The following is a 21,002-nucleotide window of genomic DNA, read 5'->3' on the forward strand; positions in this document are numbered from 1 at the left end:
CACCGGGGGGGGGGGGGGGGGTGAGAGACTCAGGACAGACACCGGGGGGGGGGTGAGAGACACAGGACAGACACCGGGGGGGGTAAGAGACACAGGACAGACACCGGGGGGGGGGTGAGAGACACAGGACAGACACCGGGGGGGGGGGGGGTGAGAGACACAGGACAGACACCGGGGGGGTGAGAGACACAGGACAGACACCGGGGGGGGGGGTGAGAGACACAGGACAGACACCGGGGGGGGGGGGGGGTGAGAGACACAGGACAGACACCGGGGGGGGGGTGAGAGACACAGGACAGACACCGGGGGGGTGAGAGACACAGGACAGACACCGGGGGGGGGGAGTGAGAGACACAGGACAGACACCGGGGGGGGGGGGGGGGGTGAGAGACACAGGACAGACACCGGGGGGGGGGGGGGGTGAGAGACACAGGACAGACACCGGGGGGTGAGAGACACAGGACAGACACCAGGGGGGGGGGGGGTGAGAGACACAGGACAGACACCGGGGGGGGGGGTGAGAGACACAGGACAGACACCAGGGGGGGGGTGAGGGACACAGGACAGACACCGGGGGGGGGGTGAGAGACACAGGACAGACACCGGGGGGGGGGTGAGAGACACAGGACAGACACCGGGGGGGGGGGGTGAGAGACACAGGACAGACACCGGGGGGGGGGGGTGAGAGACACAGGACAGACACCTTGGCGGGGGGAGGACACTGACATGGCGCTGTTGGTGGCGCTGTTACCTTGCTCAGGGCTCCTGGCCACACCCGGATGGCACCGTGATTGAGCAGCGCCTGCACGATGAGCTCTGGCTGGTGCGGTAGTCTGTACGCGGTCACCTGGAGGATGTTCTGCATGGCGGTATTCCCGCTGTAGTTCATGGTGTTGACCTCTGCCCCCCGTTCCAGCAGCAGCCGCACGGTCTGGGGATTGGCGCTCTTACAGGCCAGGTGGAGCGGGCACTGCTGGTCCTGGTCCCGGGTGTGGATGTTGGCGCCGCTGTCGATGAGACGCTGACAAACCTTATAGTACCTGTCCAGCTGCTCCGGACCCTGGGGGTGACTGCAGGCCGTGCTCAACGGCGTCTCCCCATGGACGTCTCTCTTATCCACCGCAGCCCCATGACGCAGGTAAAGGTCCACATGATCCACTAAGCCATGGCGGGCGGCCACGTGTAACGGCGTCTGCTCCTCCTCCTCCGACGCCATGTTCACGTGAGCGCCGTATTGTAGAAGCTGCTTGGCACAGCTGCCAGGAAAAGCAAAATGGCCGAAGTATCAACTGTGGTGTTACATAGGACTGCAGGTCACATCTATACATTATCTGTACTCAGAGAGTTATCACTGTGTTATCTGTGGTGTTACATAGGACTGCAGGTCACATCTATACATTATCTGTACTCAGAGAGTTATCACTGTTATCTGTGGTGTTACATAGGACTGCAGGTCACATCTATACATTATCTGTACTCAGAGAGTTATCACTGTTATCTGTGGTGTTACATAGGACTGCAGGTCACATCTATACATTATCTGTACTCAGAGAGTTATCACTGTGTTATCTGTGGTGTTACATAGGACTGCAGGTCACATCTATACATTATCTGTACTCAGAGAGTTATCACTGTTATCTGTGGTGTTACATAGGACTGCAGGTCACATCTATACATTATCTGTACTCAGAGAGTTATCACTGTGTTATCTGTGGTGTTACATAGGACTGCAGGACACATCTATACATTATCTGTACTCAGAGTTATCACTGTGTTATCTGTGGTGTTACATAGGACTGCAGATCACATCTATACATTATCTGTACTCAGAGAGTTATCACTGTGTTATCTGTGGTGTTACATAGGACTGCAGGTCACATCTATACATTATCTGTACTCAGAGAGTTATCACTGTTATCTGTGGTGTTACATAGGACTGCAGGTCACATCTATACATTATCTGTACTCAGAGAGTTATCACTGTTATCTGTGGTGTTACATAGGACTGCAGGTCACATCTATACATTATCTGTACTCAGAGAGTTATCACTGTGTTATCTGTGGTGTTACATAGGACTGCAGGTCACATCTATACATTATCTGTACTCAGAGAGTTATCACTGTGTTATCTGTGGTGTTACATAGGACTGCAGGTCACATCTATACATTATCTGTACTCAGAGAGTTATCACTGTGTTATCTGTGGTGTTACATAGGACTGCAGGTCACATCTATACATTATCTGTACTCGGAGAGTTATCACTGTGTTATCTGTGGTGTTACATAGGACTGCAGGTCACATCTATACATTATCTGTACTCAGAGAGATATCACTGTTATCTGTGGTGTTACATAGGACTGCAGGTCACATCTACTACATTATCTGTACTCAGAGAGTTATCACTGTTATCTGTGGTGTTACATAGGACTGCAGGTCACATCTATACATTATCTGTACTCAGAGAGATATCACTGTTATCTGTGGTGTTACATAGGACTGCAGGTCACATCTATACATTATCTGTACTCAGAGAGATATCACTGTTATCTGTGGTGTTACATAGGACTGCAGGACACATCTATACATTATCTGTACTCAGAGAGTTATCACTGTGTTATCTGTGGTGTTACATAGGACTGCAGGTCACATCTATACATTATCTGTACTCAGAGAGTTATCACTGTTATCTGTGGTGTTACATAGGACTGCAGGTCACATCTATACATTATCTGTACTCAGAGAGTTATCACTGTTATCTGTGGTGTTACATAGGACTGCAGGTCACATCTATACATTATCTGTACTCAGAGAGTTATCACTGTTATCTGTGGTGTTACATAGGACTGCAGGTCACATCTATACATTATCTGTACTCAGAGAGTTATCACTGTGTTATCTGTGGTGTTACATAGGACTGCAGGTCACATCTATACATTATCTGTACTCAGAGAGATATCACTGTGTTATCTGTGGTGTTACATAGGACTGCAGGTCACATCTATACATTATCTGTACTCAGAGAGTTATCACTGTGTTATCTGTGGTGTTACATAGGACTGCAGGTCACATATACATTATCTGTACTCAGAGAGTTATCACTGTTATCTGTGGTGTTACATAGGACTGCAGGTCACATCTATACATTATCTGTACTCAGAGAGTTATCACTGTTATCTGTGGTGTTACATAGGACTGCAGGTCACATCTATACATTATCTGTACTCAGAGAGTTATCACTGTGTTATCTGTGGTGTTACATAGGACTGCAGGTCACATCTATACATTATCTGTACTCAGAGAGTTATCACTGTGTTATCTGTGGTGTTACATAGGACTGCAGGTCACATCTATACATTATCTGTACTCAGAGAGTTATCACTGTGTTATCTGTGGTGTTACATAGGACTGCAGGTCACATCTATACATTATCTGTACTCAGAGAGTTATCACTGTGTTATCTGTGGTGTTACATAGGACTGCAGGACACATCTATACATTATCTGTACTCAGAGAGTTATCACTGTTATCTGTGGTGTTACATAGGACTGCAGGTCACATCTATACATTATCTGTACTCAGAGAGTTATCACTGTTATCTGTGGTGTTACATAGGACTGCAGGACACATCTATACATTATCTGTACTCAGAGAGTTATCACTGTGTTATCTGTGGTGTTACATAGGACTGCAGGTCACATCTATACATTATCTGTACTCAGAGAGTTATCACTGTGTTATCTGTGGTGTTACATAGGACTGCAGGTCACATCTATACATTATCTGTACTCAGAGTTATCACTGTGTTATCTGTGGTGTTACATAGGACTGCAGGTCACATCTATACATTATCTGTACTTAGAGAGTTATCACTGTTATCTGTGGTGTTACATAGGACTGCAGGTCACATCTATACATTATCTGTACTCAGAGAGTTATCACTGTTATCTGTGGTGTTACATAGGACTGCAGGTCACATCTATACATTATCTGTACTCAGAGAGTTATCACTGTTATCTGTGGTGTTACATAGGACTGCAGGTCACATCTATACATTATCTGTACTCAGAGAGTTATCACTGTTATCTGTGGTGTTACATAGGACTGCAGGTCACATCTATACATTATCTGTACTCAGAGTTATCACTGTGTTATCTGTGGTGTTACATAGGACTGCAGGTCACATCTATACATTATCTATACTCAGAGAGTTATCACTGTGTTATCTGTGGTGTTACATAGGACTGCAGGTCACATCTATACATTATCTGTACTCAGAGAGTTATCACTGTGTTATCTGTGGTGTTACATAGGACTGCAGGTCACATCTATACATTATCTGTACTCAGAGAGATATCACTGTTATCTGTGGTGTTACATAGGACTGCAGGTCACATCTACTACATTATCTGTACTCAGAGAGTTATCACTGTTATCTGTGGTGTTACATAGGACTGCAGGTCACATCTATACATTATCTGTACTCAGAGAGATATCACTGTTATCTGTGGTGTTACATAGGACTGCAGGTCACATCTATACATTATCTGTACTCAGAGAGTTATCACTGTGTTATCTGTGGTGTTACATAGGACTGCAGGTCACATCTATACATTATCTGTACTCAGAGAGTTATCACTGTGTTATCTGTGGTGTTACATAGGACTGCAGGTCACATCTATACATTATCTGTACTCAGAGAGTTATCACTGTGTTATCTGTGGTGTTACATAGGACTGCAGGTCACATCTATACATTATCTGTACTCAGAGAGTTATCACTGTTATCTGTGGTGTTACATAGGACTGCAGGTCACATCTATACATTATCTGTACTCAGAGAGATATCACTGTGTTATCTGTGGTGTTACATAGGACTGCAGGACACATCTATACATTATCTGTACTCAGAGTTATCACTGTGTTATCTGTGGTGTTACATAGGACTGCAGGTCACATCTATACATTATCTGTACTCAGAGAGTTATCACTGTTATCTGTGGTGTTACATAGGACTGCAGGTCACATCTATACATTATCTGTACTCAGAGTTATCACTGTGTTATCTGTGGTGTTACATAGGACTGCAGGTCACATCTACACATTATCTATACTCAGAGAGTTATCACTGTGTTATCTGTGGTGTTACATAGGACTGCAGGTCACATCTATACATTATCTGTACTCAGAGAGTTATCACTGTGTTATCTGTGGTGTTACATAGGACTGCAGGTCACATATACATTATCTGTACTCAGAGAGTTATCACTGTTATCTGTGGTGTTACATAGGACTGCAGGTCACATCTATACATTATCTGTACTCAGAGAGTTATCACTGTTATCTGTGGTGTTACATAGGACTGCAGGTCACATCTATACATTATCTGTACTCAGAGAGTTATCACTGTTATCTGTGGTGTTACATAGGACTGCAGGTCACATCTATACATTATCTGTACTCAGAGAGTTATCACTGTTATCTGTGGTGTTACATAGGACTGCAGGACACATAAATACATTATCTGTACTCAGAGAGTTATCACTGTGTTATCTGTGGTGTTACATAGGACTGCAGGTCACATCTATACATTATCTGTACTCAGAGAGTTATCACTGTTATCTGTGGTGTTACATAGGACTGCAGGTCACATCTATACATTATCTGTACTCAGAGAGTTATCACTGTGTTATCTGTGGTGTTACATAGGACTGCAGGTCACATCTATACATTATCTGTACTCAGAGAGTTATCACTGTTATCTGTGGTGTTACATAGGACTGCAGGTCACATCTATACATTATCTGTACTCAGAGAGTTATCACTGTTATCTGTGGTGTTACATAGGACTGCAGGTCACATCTATACATTATCTGTACTCAGAGAGTTATCACTGTTATCTGTGGTGTTACATAGGACTGCAGGTCACATCTATACATTATCTGTACTCAGAGAGTTATCACTGTATTATCTGTGGTGTTACATAGGACTGCAGGTCACATCTATACGTTATCTGTACTCAGAGAGTTATCACTGTATTATCTGTGGTGTTACATAGGACTGCAGGTTACATCTATACATTATCTGTACTCAGAGAGTTATCACTGTTATCTGTGGTGTTACATAGGACTGCAGGTCACATCTATACATTATCTGTACTCAGAGAGTTATCACTGTGTTATCTGTGGTGTTACATAGGACTGCAGGTCACATCTATACATTATCTGTACTCAGAGAGTTATCACTGTTATCTGTGGTGTTACATAGGACTGCAGGTCACATCTATACATTATCTGTACTCAGAGAGATATCACTGTGTTATCTGTGGTGTTACATAGGACTGCAGGTCACATCTATACATTATCTGTACTCAGAGAGATATCACTGTGTTATCTGTGGTGTTACATAGGACTGCAGGTCACATCTATACATTATCTGTACTCAGAGAGTTATCACTGTGTTATCTGTGGTGTTACATAGGACTGCAGGTCACATCTATACATTATCTGTACTCAGAGAGTTATCACTGTTATCTGTGGTGTTACATAGGACTGCAGGTCACATCTATACATTACTAGGGGATCTGCTACTTGCTCTGTGACCCCTGTACCACCCTGCCACCCCCCATCAATAACCACATTACAACACTTATTTTTGGTGGAAAAGGCCACAGCGGCCACATTTATTAAATAATAACCATAATAAAATAAATATATACTTTAACTTTACAATAACACAGAAACAGTCGGGTAAACATTACCCATTAACATTATAACATTTACAAATCATAGTGCATAACAGTGTAAACAGTTTTTTCATTTTCTACCCCAAAGGTAAGGGGACCTGAAGGCAACCTGAGTTATTCCCCGGGCTCCTACTTTGCCCTTGGCCGTAAATCAACGACCCAAGGACACCCCCTTCAGAGCCCCCGTTTTCCACCTCAACCGCTGAGGTGTCACCAGTGACTGGGGCACCGCCCCCAGCCCTACCCCACCATTCTGTTCACACCTCACTCCAATTCTCCATCAAGTGCCTCCAGGTCCCCCTCCCCCACTACCTGCCACGACGGCCTTGTGTGACTCCTCACTCACGGCCGGCCACCCACAACCCGACTGCTCTCACCACCACCTCCCTAATTTCCAGAACCCACAAATCCATCCCCAAGGGGTTCAGATGGACCCCGTCAGTGTCCATAAAATCCCAGGAAGGAGTCTCTAACTCCCGGTGGCGCACAACCAGGCCCCCATTCCGCGCCATAAAACGACCACCACCCTATTAACCTTGGCCCTCGCCTTATTCAGTCGGATGACCGAACGCGCCTCCCTCCACTTGAACCGCGCCACAATGTCCGACCAGACCACCACGATCCCGGGGAAGGACGACCAGATCCGCAGCATGTCCAACTTAATATCCCTCATCAAGGCTCTGGCCGTCCGACCCCCAAGATCATTGCCGCCTAGGTGGACTACCAACACGTTGGGGGGCCTGTCCAGCGCCGCATGTGTTTGCAAGAGGGGGAGCAGTCCCGCCCACTGCAAACCCCCTTGACCAATCCACCGCACCTGAGCCTGTTCCCTGTCCAGACCCAACTGCCTCCCAGCCAGGCGAACATCAGCGCGCGAGGCCCCACGCCTCACGTACGAATGTCCCACGATCCAGACCAAGCACGGCTGACCCCCTGTAAGACATAAACACGAAAACAACCCATCACTATCCCTGCCTTACTCCCCACATATATTGTCCAGAAAACAAAACAAACACCCACAAAAAGACACGCCCACCCCCTACAACATCTGCGGGCGCACATATAACCGGAACCGATCAGATTCCCACCTACCAATCCTCCGTATCGCATCAGGCCCCAAACCCCACCGCGACGCCTCCGTAGACGCTCCTATCCGAAAGGAGTGCGAGCTGAACCCACCCGTATCCTTCCCCAGCTTCTCCAGACAAAAACGGAAAACCCGCACAAATTGGAACCGGGACAAAAATTCCCCGTTCGCATGAACCAGCAGAGGGCCCCCCACCACCGTCCGAACCCCCAAGTACTCCCGAAAACAATGCACTGGACACATGCCCCCACCACCCAACTCCGCCAATCGCACAGCAAAACCCTTCCCCAGCTGGTCCGTTTTGGACCTGCGCACCTTACACACTAACACAGAACCGTCCAAGCAAACATCCCCAAACAACAAACCTCCCACCCGAACCTTACTAGGCGCGACCAACTCCGAAACCCGGAACGCCCCAAAAAACGCCAGCGAGAAAGCCAGCCGAAACAGCAACACCTCAAAAACAGACGAACACACCGTCCCCAAGACCCCCCCTATATCCGCCAGCAGCTGGAAAGAAACGGGCCGCCGAGCATCACGCTGCACCACCCCTCTCCGAAAACCCCTGGCAGCCAAACGCACCCTAAACGATTTAGTGACATCAGACAACCCCTGACACCTAAACCAGAACCCCAGGGCCGCCATCCGGCGGCTCAACCCCGACGGGGACACTCCATCCCCAAACAACCTCCCAACGTAAAACAAAACTGCCACTTCCCAATCCCCATCACTCAAAACCCCCAACTCCGCCACCAAAAGCTCCCATTCCCGCCAACACTTACTATACCCCGCCCAGGTGCTATCACAGACCGACCGACGAATCAAGGCAAAGGCCGTTCTCAAACCACTTGCCATAACTCCTCCGGACAGGGGATCCCCTGCGACTCCGCCTCCGGCGCCAGCTCCCGAAACCTGTCCCACTGAAAACGAGAGAGAGAGTCAGCAATCTCATTACAGATCCCCGGGACATGCAAAGCCACAAACTGCGCGTTCAACAACAAACAGCTTAACACCAAACGCCTTAACAGCCTCACCACCGGAGGCGATCTCGCCGTTTGTGCGTTCACTGCCTGTACCACTCCCAGGTTGTCACACCGGAAACAGATTTTCCGATTGCGCAACTGCTCCCCCCAAATCTCCACCGCCACCACAATCGGAAAAAGTTCCAGCAGCGCCAAGTTGCGCACCAAACCGCCCTCCCGCCATGCCATCGGCCATTCCCCCGTGCACCACTGACCCTGGAAATAGGCGCCGAAGCCACAGCTACCCGACGCGTCCGTGAACAGTTCCATGTCCCAGTTGGACACTTGCCGTTCCATGATAATCGACCGCCCGTTATACCTGTCCAAGAATTCCCGCCAAATCCCCAAATCCGCCCGCAAATCCGCGGACAATCGCACAAAGTGATTCGGCCGTCGCACACCTGCCGTAGCACCCGCTAAACGCCTACAAAAAACCCGCCCCATGGGCATAATGCGGCACGCAAAATTGAGGCGGCCTAACGACTGCAAGTCCCTCAACTTAATCTTCCGAGTCAGCAACGCCCCTTCAATCGCCCCCCTCAAATCCTGAAGCTTGTCATCCGGCAACCTACACTCAAAAGCCACCGTGTCAATGACAATGCCCAGGAATTTTAACGCTGTGGATGGCCCCTCCGTCTTGTCGGGTGCCAAAAGCACCCCGAAGCAGGCCGCCACCCTCTCCATCGTTTGCAGCAGAATCGCGCAAGTCGCCCTACCAGCCTGACCCACGAATAAGAAATCGTCGAGGTAATGCAGCACCGAAGGCACCTGAGCCTCCGATCGCACCACCCATTCTAAAAACGTGCTAAAAAACTCAAAAAACGAACAAGAAATAGAACAGCCCATAGGAAGGCAACGATCCACAAAAAACTGTCCCTCCCAACAACACCCCAACAACTCAAAACTGTCCGGATGGACCGGAAGGAGCCGAAATGCAGCCTCAATATCCGTTTTTGCCAACAGCGCGCCCCTGCCGTACCGCCTCACCCACTCAACCGCCGCATCGAAAGACGTGTATGACACCGCGCACAGCGCCGGGTCGATACCGTCATTTACCGACTCCCCTTCAGGAAAGGAGAGGTGGTGAATGAGCCGAAACTTGTTCGGCTCCTTCTTGGGAACCACCCCCAGCGGAGAAATCCTCAAGGTCGGCAGCGGCGGGGCCGCAAACGGCCCCACCATCCTACCCAGCTCCACTTCCTTAAACAACTTGGCCGACACCACGTCCGGATGACCCAATGCCGACGTCAAGTTGCGCACCACCCCCAAGTCCCTAACCGGCGAACACGGAATACGAAAACCCTCCGAAAACCCCTTCCTCAACAACTCCGCCACCCGCCTATTTGGGTACGCCTCTAGAAAAGGAAGCATCCTTTCCACCCTCACCGGCGTGACCCCCTTTTGCTTCAACATCTCCGCCCTTACCCTTCCCTTTTCGAAAACACCGCGACAGACCATGGGCACCTCCGCAACCGGAGCACTCATGACGGAATCTGCATGTCTCCCCAAACTTGCACTGGCCCTCATTAAATTGCCAGCAACACCCTTTTGCCGCACCGGCCGGCCGACCAGACCCAGCTCCAGCCCCGCCGGCCCCCTCCCGAAAGGACTGCTGTCCCCCTGGAGCGCGAGGCGCCGCCATTAGTTTCATCCACAAGCTGATATCCTTGTGGTCCCACCGCAGAGAGGGGCGCACCGCCTTGCGCTGCCGAAACTGCTCGTCATATCGCAGCCAAGCGGTGCCCCCATATGTCCTATAGGCTTCCCCAACCGAATCGAGATAGCAAAAAAGGCCGGAACAATTATCCGGCGCTTTCTCGCCAATAACGCTCGCCAAGATGGCAAACGCCTGTAACCAATTATTAAACGTCCGAGGTATCAGCCGATACCGTCGGCGTTCCTCCTCCTCCTTCTTTGACTCGTCAGGTTTAACCCTATCCAGGTTGAACTTCTCCAATGGGAGCAGCGAAAAAATTTCAACATACTCCCCTTTCCAGATCCGCTCCCGAACCTCCGCCTTCAAATGCGCACCCAGGGGCCCCTCAAAACAGACATAGACTTCTCCTTTTGCCGAATCCGCCAGACGCACTTCATCCACAACTTTATCCCCCGCCTTCCCAGCCGCCGCACCAGGGACCGTCTGCCCACCGTCCCCACTCCCAACCGTGACCGACGTGGACCCCCCTTCGGCCACCCCGGCACCGCCGTTCGCCCATACCGCCGCCGGCGACCCCACTCCCGGAGCAGCCCTGTCATGCAACAGATCCCGGACATCCCGCAGTAAAAAAGACAAACCCTCCCACAAACCCCCCCCAACCCCAGACCCCAAAGCAGTATTCCACTCACCCAACCTCTCTGGGGCGGACAGCCCAGCGGTCGCCACTCCTCCTTGGCCTCGACGCGTCGCGCCTCCTCCGGATCTCACCCCCGTCAGTTCTTGACCCGTCGCACCGCCTCCCCGGGCGGCCGCTGGCGGCACCACCACACTGGCCACCGCAGGTCGCAGGTCATCGCTTTCATCCCCGGCGACATCCTCTGCAGCTGAGACGGGAGAGGCTCCGCCTCCATCCCTCTCGTCTCCGGATACCTCCTCGCTAGTGCATGTAGCCCCGGGGGCGGAGCTAGCCACACGCTCCCCCCGCGCCTCCCGACCAGAAGCCAGACGCCGTCTTGGAGACGGATCCTGCCGGCGCCTCGTCCCTTCAGGCGCCGCAGTGTGTCCCGAGGTCCGTCCGCAGGCCCTCCAGACCCCTTCAGCTTCCAGCTCCGCGCCCCGCCGGGCCGCTGGCGATACCCTCCCGTCCACTTCCGACCGCCGGGCCCTCCCAGTGCACGGAGCCTCCGCACTGGGACCAGCCGTCAGTAGCTCCGCCTCTCCCCTCCTGGAGCGTCTTCTTGCAGAGCGCCCCTGCTCTGCACGCGCCGGCACCACCACTCCCCTCCCCAGCACGAGATTCCTCCCGGCAGACTCACCGCACTCAGATGTGGGAGCAGCAGCAGGCCTCACCGGAGGGTCCCTGGCGGGGCTCTCTTGCCGGCGCCGGGAGCGTGGGATCGCGTCTGGGCTCACTCTGGACGGCGCCCTGGACCTCCTCCCGCACGTCCGCGGAGGCGCTGCGATCGCAGCCGACGTCCCGGCCGCATCGCCGTGGAGCTGCTGATCCAGCCATCCTGTACCTCTCCTCCGGAGCTCCTCTCTCACCCGCCGGATCGCCGCTTCCAAGTCCGCCATCAATAACGCTGGTCCCGTAGCCTGCAGCAGCTCCAACTTCCTTCCACGTTTCTTGAGGTAAAGAGGGGCCCTTCCGGTTCCGGCCTTCTTTTAACCCCTCCGACCTCTTCCTTAACTCCCCCTCCTCTATGCCCCCTCCTTCCCCTGACCTGCCTTTGACCCCTATCTTATTTCCCGCTGCGCTGCCCCCTGTCATGTGCCCCCTCCTCTCCTACTTCGCTTCCGATACGGGGCCTTTCTTTATCTGTACTCAGAGAGTTATCACTGTTATCTGTGGTGTTACATAGGACTGCAGGTCACATCTATACATTATCTGTACTCAGAGAGTTATCACTGTGTTATCTGTGGTGTTACATAGGACTGCAGGTCACATCTATACATTATCTGTACTCAGAGAGTTATCACTGTTATCTGTGGTGTTACATAGGACTGCAGGTCACATCTATACATTATCTGTACTCAGAGAGTTATCACTGTGTTATCTGTGGTGTTACATAGGACTGCAGGTCACCTCTATACATTATCTGTACTCAGAGAGTTATCACTGTGTTATCTGTGGTGTTACATAGGACTGCAGGTCACATCTATACATTATCTGTACTCAGAGTTATCACTGTGTTATCTGTGGTGTTACATAGGACTGCAGGTCACATCTATACATTATCTGTACTCAGAGAGTTATCACTGTGATCTGTGGTGTTACATAGGACTGCAGGTCACATCTATACATTATCTGTACTCAGAGAGTTATCACTGTGTTATCTGTGGTGTTACATAGGACTGCAGGTCACATCTATACATTATCATCTGTACTCAGAGAGATATCACTGTTATCTGGGGTGTTACATAGGACTGCAGGTCACATCTATACATTATCTGTACTCAGAGAGTTATCACTGTGTTATCTGTGGTGTTACATAGGACTGCAGGACACATCTATACATTATCTGTACTCAGAGAGTTATCACTGTGTTATCTGTGGTGTTACATAGGACTGCAGGTGACATCTATACATTATCTGTACTCAGAGAGATATCACTGTTATCTGTGGTGTTACATAGGACTGCAGGTCACATCTATACATTATCTGTACTCAGAGAGTTATCACTGTGTTATCTGTGGTGTTACATAGGACTGCAGGTCACATCTATACATTATCTGTACTCAGAGAGTTATCACTGTTATCTGTGGTGTTACATAGGACTGCAGGTCACATCTATACATTATCTGTACTCAGAGAGTTATCACTGTTATCTGTGGTGTTACATAGGACTGCAGGTCACATCTATACATTATCTGTACTCAGAGAGTTATCACTGTTATCTGTGGTGTTACATAGGACTGCAGGTCACATCTATACATTATCTGTACTCAGAGAGATATCACTGTTATCTGGGGTGTTACATAGGACTGCAGGTCACATCTATACATTATCTGTACTCAGAGAGTTATCACTGTGTTATCTGTGGTGTTACATAGGACTGCAGGTCACATCTATACATTATCTGTACTCAGAGAGATATCACTGTGTTATCTGTGGTGTTACATAGGACTGCAGGTCACATCTATACATTATCTGCACTCAGAGTTATCACTGTTATCTATGGTGTTACATAGGACTGCAGGTCACATCTATACATTATCTGTACTCAGAGAGTTATCACTGTGTTATCTGTGGTGTACATAGGACTGCAGGTCACATCTATACATTATCTGTACTCAGAGAGTTATCACTGTGTTATCTGTGGTGTTACATAGGACTGCAGGTCACATCTATACATTATCTGTACTCAGAGAGTTATCACTGTGTTATCTGTGGTGTTACATAGGACTGCAGGTCACATCTATACATTATCTGTACTCAGAGAGTTATCACTGTGTTATCTGTGGTGTTACATAGGACTGCAGGTCACATCTATACATTATCTGTACTCAGAGAGTTATCACTGTATTATCTGTGGTGTTACATAGGACTGCAGGTCACATCTACTACATTATCTGTACTCAGAGAGTTATCACTGTTATCTGTGGTGTTACATAGGACTGCAGGTCACATCTATACATTATCTGTACTCAGAGAGTTATCACTGTGTTATCTGTGGTGTTACATAGGACTGCAGGTCACATCTATACATTATCTGTACTCAGAGAGTTATCACTGTTATCTGTGGTGTTACATAGGACTGCAGGTCACATCTATACATTATCTGTACTCAGAGAGTTATCACTGTGTTATCTGTGGTGTTACATAGGACTGCAGGTCACATCTATACATTATCTGTACTCAGAGAGTTATCACTGTGTTATCTGTGGTGTTACATAGGACTGCAGGTCACATCTATACATTATCTGTACTCAGAGAGTTATCACTGTGTTATCTGTGGTGTTACATAGGACTGCAGGTCACATCTATACATTATCTGTACTCAGAGAGTTATCACTGTTATCTGTGGTGTTACATAGGACTGCAGGTCTCATCTACTACATTATCTGTACTCAGAGTTATCACTGTTATCTGTGGTGTTACATAGGACTGCAGGTCACATCTATACATTATCTGTACTCAGAGAGTTATCACTGTATTATCTGTGGTGTTACATAGGACTGCAGGTCACATCTATACATTATCTGTACTCAGAGAGTTATCACTGTTATCTGTGGTGTTACATAGGACTGCAGGTCACATCTATACATTATCTGTACTCAGAGAGTTATCACTGTTATCTGTGGTGTTACATAGGACTGCAGGTCACATCTATACATTATCTGTACTCAGAGAGTTATCACTGTGTTATCTGTGGTGTTACATAGGACTGCAGGTCACATCTATACATTATCTGTACTCAGAGAGTTATCACTGTATTATCTGTGGTGTTACATAGGACTGCAGGTCACATCTATACATTATCTGTACTCAGAGAGTTATCACTGTTATCTGTGGTGTTACATAGGACTGCAGGTCACATCTATACATTATCTGTACTCAGAGAGTTATCACTGTATTATCTGTGGTGTTACATAGGACTGCAGGTCACATCTATACATTATCTGTACTCAGAGAGTTATCACTGTTATCTGTGGTGTTACATAGGACTGCAGGTCACATCTATACTTTATCTGTACTCAGAGAGTTATCACTGTTATCTGTGGTGTTACATAGGACTGCAGGTCACATCTATACATTATCTGTACTCAAAGAGTTATCACTGTGTTATCTGTGGTGTTACATAGGACTGCAGGTCACATCTATACATTATCTGTACTCAGAGAGTTATCACTGTTATCTGTGGTGTTACATAGGACTGCAGGTCACATCTATACATTATCTGTACTCAGAGAGTTATCACTGTTATCTGTGGTGTTACATAGGACTGCAGGTCACATCTATACATTATCTGTACTCAGAGAGTTATCACTGTGTTATCTGTGGTGTTACATAGGACTGCAGGTCACATCTACTACATTATCTGTACTCAGAGAGTTATCACTGTGTTATCTGTGGTGTTACATAGGACTGCAGGTCACATCTATACATTATCTGTACTCAGAGAGTTATCACTGTATTATCTGTGGTGTTACATAGGACTGCAGGTCACATCTATACATTATCTGTACTCAGAGAGTTATCACTGTTATCTGTGGTGTTACATAGGACTGCAGGTCACATCTATACATTATCTGTACTCAGAGAGTTATCACTGTATTATCTGTGGTGTTACATAGGACTGCAGGTCACATCTATACATTATCTGTACTCAGAGAGTTATCACTGTATATCTGTGGTGTTACATAGGACTGCAGGTCACATCTATACATTATCTGTACTCAGAGAGTTATCACTGTTATCTGTGGTGTTACATAGGACTGCAGGTCACATCTATACATTATCTGTACTCAGAGAGTTATCACTGTTATCTGTGGTGTTACATAGGACTGCAGGTCACATCTATACATTATCTGTACTCAGAGTTATCACTGTGTTATCTGTGGTGTTACATAGGACTGCAGGTCACATCTATACATTATCTGTACTCAGAGAGTTATCACTGTTATCTGTGGTGTTACATAGGACTGCAGGTCACATCTATACATTATCTGTACTCAGAGAGTTATCACTGTATTATCTGTGGTGTTACATAGGACTGCAGGTCACATCTATACATTATCTGTACTCAGAGAGTTATCACTGTTATCTGTGGTGTTACATAGGACTGCAGGTCACATCTATACATTATCTGTACTCAGAGAGTTATCACTGTATTATCTGTGGTGTTACATAGGACTGCAGGTCACATCTATACATTATCTGTACTCAGAGAGTTATCACTGTTATCTGTGGTGTTACATAGGACTGCAGGTCACATCTATACATTATCTGTACTCAGAGAGTTATCACTGTGTTATCTGTGGTGTTACATAGGACTGCAGGTCACATCTATACATTATCTGTACTCAGAGAGATATCACTGTTATCTGTGGTGTTACATAGGACTGCAGGTCACATCTATACATTATCTGTACTCAGAGAGTTATCACTGTTATCTGGGTGTTACATAGGACTGCAGGTCACATCTATACATTATCTGTACTCAGAGAGTTATCACTGTGTTATCTGTGGTGTTACATAGGACTGCAGGTCACATCTATACATTATCTGTGGTGTTACATAGGACTGCAGGTCACCTCTATACATTATCTGTACTCAGAGAGTTATCACTGTTATCTGGGGTGTTACATAGGACTGCAGGTCACATCTATAAATTATCTGTACTCAGAGAGTTATCACTGTGTTATCTGTGGTGTTACATAGGACTGCAGGTCACATCTACTACATTATCTGTACTCAGAGAGTTTATCACTGTGTTATCTGTGGTGTTACATAGGACTGCAGGTCTCATCTATACATTATCTGTACTCAGAGAGTTATCACTGTGTTATCTGTGGTGTTACATAGGACTGCAGGTCACATCTATACTTATCTGTGGTGTTACATAGGACTGCAGGTCACATCTATACATTATCTGTGGTGTTACATAGGACTGCAGGTCACATCTATACATTATCTGTGGTGTTACATAGGACTGCAGGTCACATCTATACATTATCTGTACTCAGAGAGTTATCACTGTTATCTGTGGTGTTACATAGGACTGCAGGTCTCATCTATACATTATCTGTACTCAGAGAGTTATCACTGTTATCTGTGGTGTTACATAGGACTGCAGGTCACATCTATACATTATCTGTACTCAGAGTTATCACTGTTATCTGTGGTGTTACATAGGACTGCAGGTCACATCTATACATTATCTGTACTCAGAGAGTTATCACTGTGTTATCTGTGGTGTTACATAGGACTGCAGGTCACATCTATACATTATCTGTACTCAGAGAGTTATCACTGTATTATCTGTGGTGTTACATAGGACTGCAGGTCACATCTATACATTATCTGTACTCAGAGAGTTATCACTGTTATCTGTGGTGTTACATAGGACTGCAGGTCACATCTATACATTATCTGTACTCAGAGAGTTATCACTGTATTATCTGTGGTGTTACATAGGACTGCAGGTCACATCTATACATTATCTGTACTCAGAGAGTTATCACTGTGTTATCTGTGGTGTTACATAGGACTGCAGGACACATCTATACATTATCTGTACTCAGAGAGTTATCACTGTGTTATCTGTGGTGTTACATAGGACTGCAGGTCACATCTATACATTATCTGTACTCAGAGAGTTATCACTGTTATCTGTGGTGTTACATAGGACTGCAGGTCACATCTATACATTATCTGTACTCAGAGAGTTATCACTGTTATCTGTGGTGTTACATAGGACTGCAGGTCACATCTATACATTATCTGTACTCAGAGAGTTATCACTGTTATCTGTGGTGTTACATAGGACTGCAGGTCACATCTATACATTATCTGTACTCAGAGAGTTATCACTGTATTATCTGTGGTGTTACATAGGACTGCAGGTCACATCTATACATTATCTGTACTCAGAGAGTTATCACTGTTATCTGTGGTGTTACATAGGACTGCAGGTCACATCTATACATTATCTGTACTCAGAGAGTTATCACTGTGTTATCTGTGGTGTTACATAGGACTGCAGGTCACATCTATACATTATCTGTACTCAGAGAGATATCACTGTTATCTGTGGTGTTACATAGGACTGCAGGTCACATCTATACATTATCTGTACTCAGAGAGTTATCACTGTGTTATCTGTGGTGTTACATAGGACTGCAGGTCACATCTATACATTATCTGTGGTGTTACATAGGACTGCAGGTCACCTCTATACATTATCTGTACTCAGAGAGTTATCACTGTTATCTGGGGTGTTACATAGGACTGCAGGTCACATCTATAAATTATCTGTACTCAGAGAGTTATCACTGTGTTATCTGTGGTGTTACATAGGACTGCAGGTCTCATCTATACATTATCTGTACTCAGAGAGTTATCACTGTGTTATCTGTGGTGTTACATAGGACTGCAGGTCACATCTATACATTATCTGTGGTGTTACATAGGACTGCAGGTCACATCTATACATTATCTGTACTCAGAGAGTTATCACTGTTATCTGTGGTGTTACATAGGACTGCAGGTCACATCTATAAATTATCTGTACTCAGAGAGTTATCACTGTGTTATCTGTGGTGTTACATAGGACTGCAGGTCACATCTACTACATTATCTGTACTCAGAGAGTTATCACTGTTATCTGTGGTGTTACATAGGACTGCAGGTGCCTGGGGGGGGACTTACAGGTAGGACTGCGTTGTCTTGCAGTAGTGCAGTGGGTAGGTGCCATCTTGGGAGGGTATGTTGGGGTTGGCGCCGTGTCTCAGGAGGAGCCTCACACACTCCTCATGGCCGCTCTCGCAGGCTCCATGAAGGGCGCTCTCTCCTCCAGGAGCGAAGTCCACGTTGGCGCCCTTCCTGAGGAGCAGCTGCAGGCAGTCAGAGTAACCCCGACTCGCTGTCACATACAGGGGGCAGGTGAATTCTTCCTCATATGTCAGAGACCAGATCCCTGGGGGGAGAAGAGGAGCCGTGGATCAGGTCATGGGGGTCGGAGTGCAGCCATAGCTCTCCATCCAGAAGATTGTCTACAGTCTCTGTGCGAGACGTCACCAGGAAGATCATCCTGTCTATGGCCGTCTCTTCCCTGTCTCTCATCTGTGTCTGTCTCTCATCTGTGTCTGTCTCTCATCTGTGTCTGTCTCTCATCTGTGTCTGTCTCTCATCTGTGTCTGTCTCTCATCTGTGTCTGTCTCTCATCTGTGTCTGTCTCTCATCTGTGTCTGTCTCTCATCTGTGTCTGTCTCTCATCTGTGTCTGTCTGTCTCTCATCTGTGTCTGTCTGTCTCTCATCTGTGTCTGTCTGTCTCTCTTGTCTGTCTGTCTGTCTCTCTTGTCTGTCTGTCTCTCTTGTCTGTCTGTCTCTCTTGTCTGTCTGTCTCTCTTGTCTGTCTGTCTCTCTTGTCTGTCTGTCTCTCTTGTCTGTCTGTCTCTCTTGTCTGTCTGTCTCTCTTGTCTGTCTGTCTCTCTTGTCTGTCTGTCTCTCTTGTCTGTCTGTCTCTCTTCTAGTAGTGTCTCTTAATCTATACATAAAACCAGCATCCTATCTAATTCAAGCCCCAACCTGTGACTGAGGAGCCTGCAGTGCTGCAGATGGGACTGATAAAGCGTACGAGAGGAAAGAGTCCAGAGACTCCCCCCAGAGACTCCCCCCAGAGACTCCCCCCAGAGACTCCCCCCAGAGACTCCCCCCAGAGACTCCCCCAGAGACTCCCCCCAGAGACTCCCCCCAGAGACTCCCCCCAGAGACTCCCCCCAGAGACACCATAAGAAATACCACTAGAGATACTGCCATAGACCTCACCATATATACCATGAGAGACACCTCCATAGATACCAGAGACACCTCCATAGATACCCCCAGCGGCCCCTCCCGAGACCACCCCCGGCGGCCCCTCCCGAGACCACCCCCGGCGGCCCCTCCCGAGACCACCCCCGGCGGCCCCTCCCGAGACCACCCCCGGCGGCCCCTCCCGAGACACCATCAGACCAGACGAGGTCCCCATATCCTGACCCCACCCCATATAACGGGAGTCACATACTCAGAGCTTTACTGTTGTAGCGATAGTTCCTCCATCCATCCACGTCGCTGGTATCAAACACTGAGTTGGGGTGAATGAGATGGTGGGATTCATCCAGCAGATCCCGGACAGTGTCCTTGTCACCAGACAGAAGTGAGAGCCAGTAGTACGAGGCCGGCCCCTCTGCCCTTCGGGTCACAATCACCTGGGACATGATGAGCGCTCTTCACTGTACATTCACCTTCTCTCGCTCCGTCTTTCTTCTATATTTAGATGGTGTAGACTGGACCTGCTGGAGGAGCCAAGTCCACGGTGGGGGAAGGTTCTGGAGATATATCAATCAATGGTTTTCCTAATTTGGTTAGACCCTCACCACATCCAGGCAGCAGGGGGCAGTGACATCAGTGTGTGCTTACTGAGCATGTGCAGTCAGTCACCTGTGATTTGAGCAGCAGAAATGCCGGGCCGAGGGACTGAGAATGTTTATACCGGCATTTTATATCAGCAGTGCAGGCAGAAGGAGAGAGTGGAGAGTCCACCCCACTGGATCAGCAGCCGGAGCAGAGAGCCGGAACAACAGCCGGAGCAGAGAGCCGGAGCAGAGAGCCGGAGCAGAGAGCCGGAACAACAGCCGGAGCAGAGAGCCGGAACAACAGCCGGAGCAGAGAGCCAGAGCAACAGGCGTAGCAGAGAGCCGGAGCAGAGAGCCGGAACAACAGCCGGAGCAGAGAGCCGGAACAACAGCCGGAGCAGAGAGCCAGAGCAACAGGCGTAGCAGAGAGC

The 21,002-nt window shown here is 47.9% G+C and overlaps 1 protein-coding gene across 1 annotated transcript; it reads right to left on the bottom strand.

Moving 5' to 3' along the window:
- Positions 1–751: 751 nt before the first annotated feature.
- ASB10 (ankyrin repeat and SOCS box containing 10) lies at positions 752–20,550 on the bottom strand (the record flags this gene model as incomplete). Its single annotated transcript, XM_056553438.1, is given in 3 exon segments — positions 752–1,256; positions 18,883–19,150; positions 20,241–20,550. Coding segments are annotated over 3 exon segments (966 nt in total), but the record flags the coding sequence as incomplete, so codon positions are not given.
- Between the last annotated feature and the right edge of the window lie 452 nt (positions 20,551–21,002).

This window comes from Hyla sarda, unplaced genomic scaffold (assembly GCF_029499605.1).
Source record: "Hyla sarda isolate aHylSar1 unplaced genomic scaffold, aHylSar1.hap1 scaffold_3054, whole genome shotgun sequence".
NCBI classification, from domain to species: Eukaryota; Metazoa; Chordata; class Amphibia; order Anura; family Hylidae; genus Hyla; species Hyla sarda.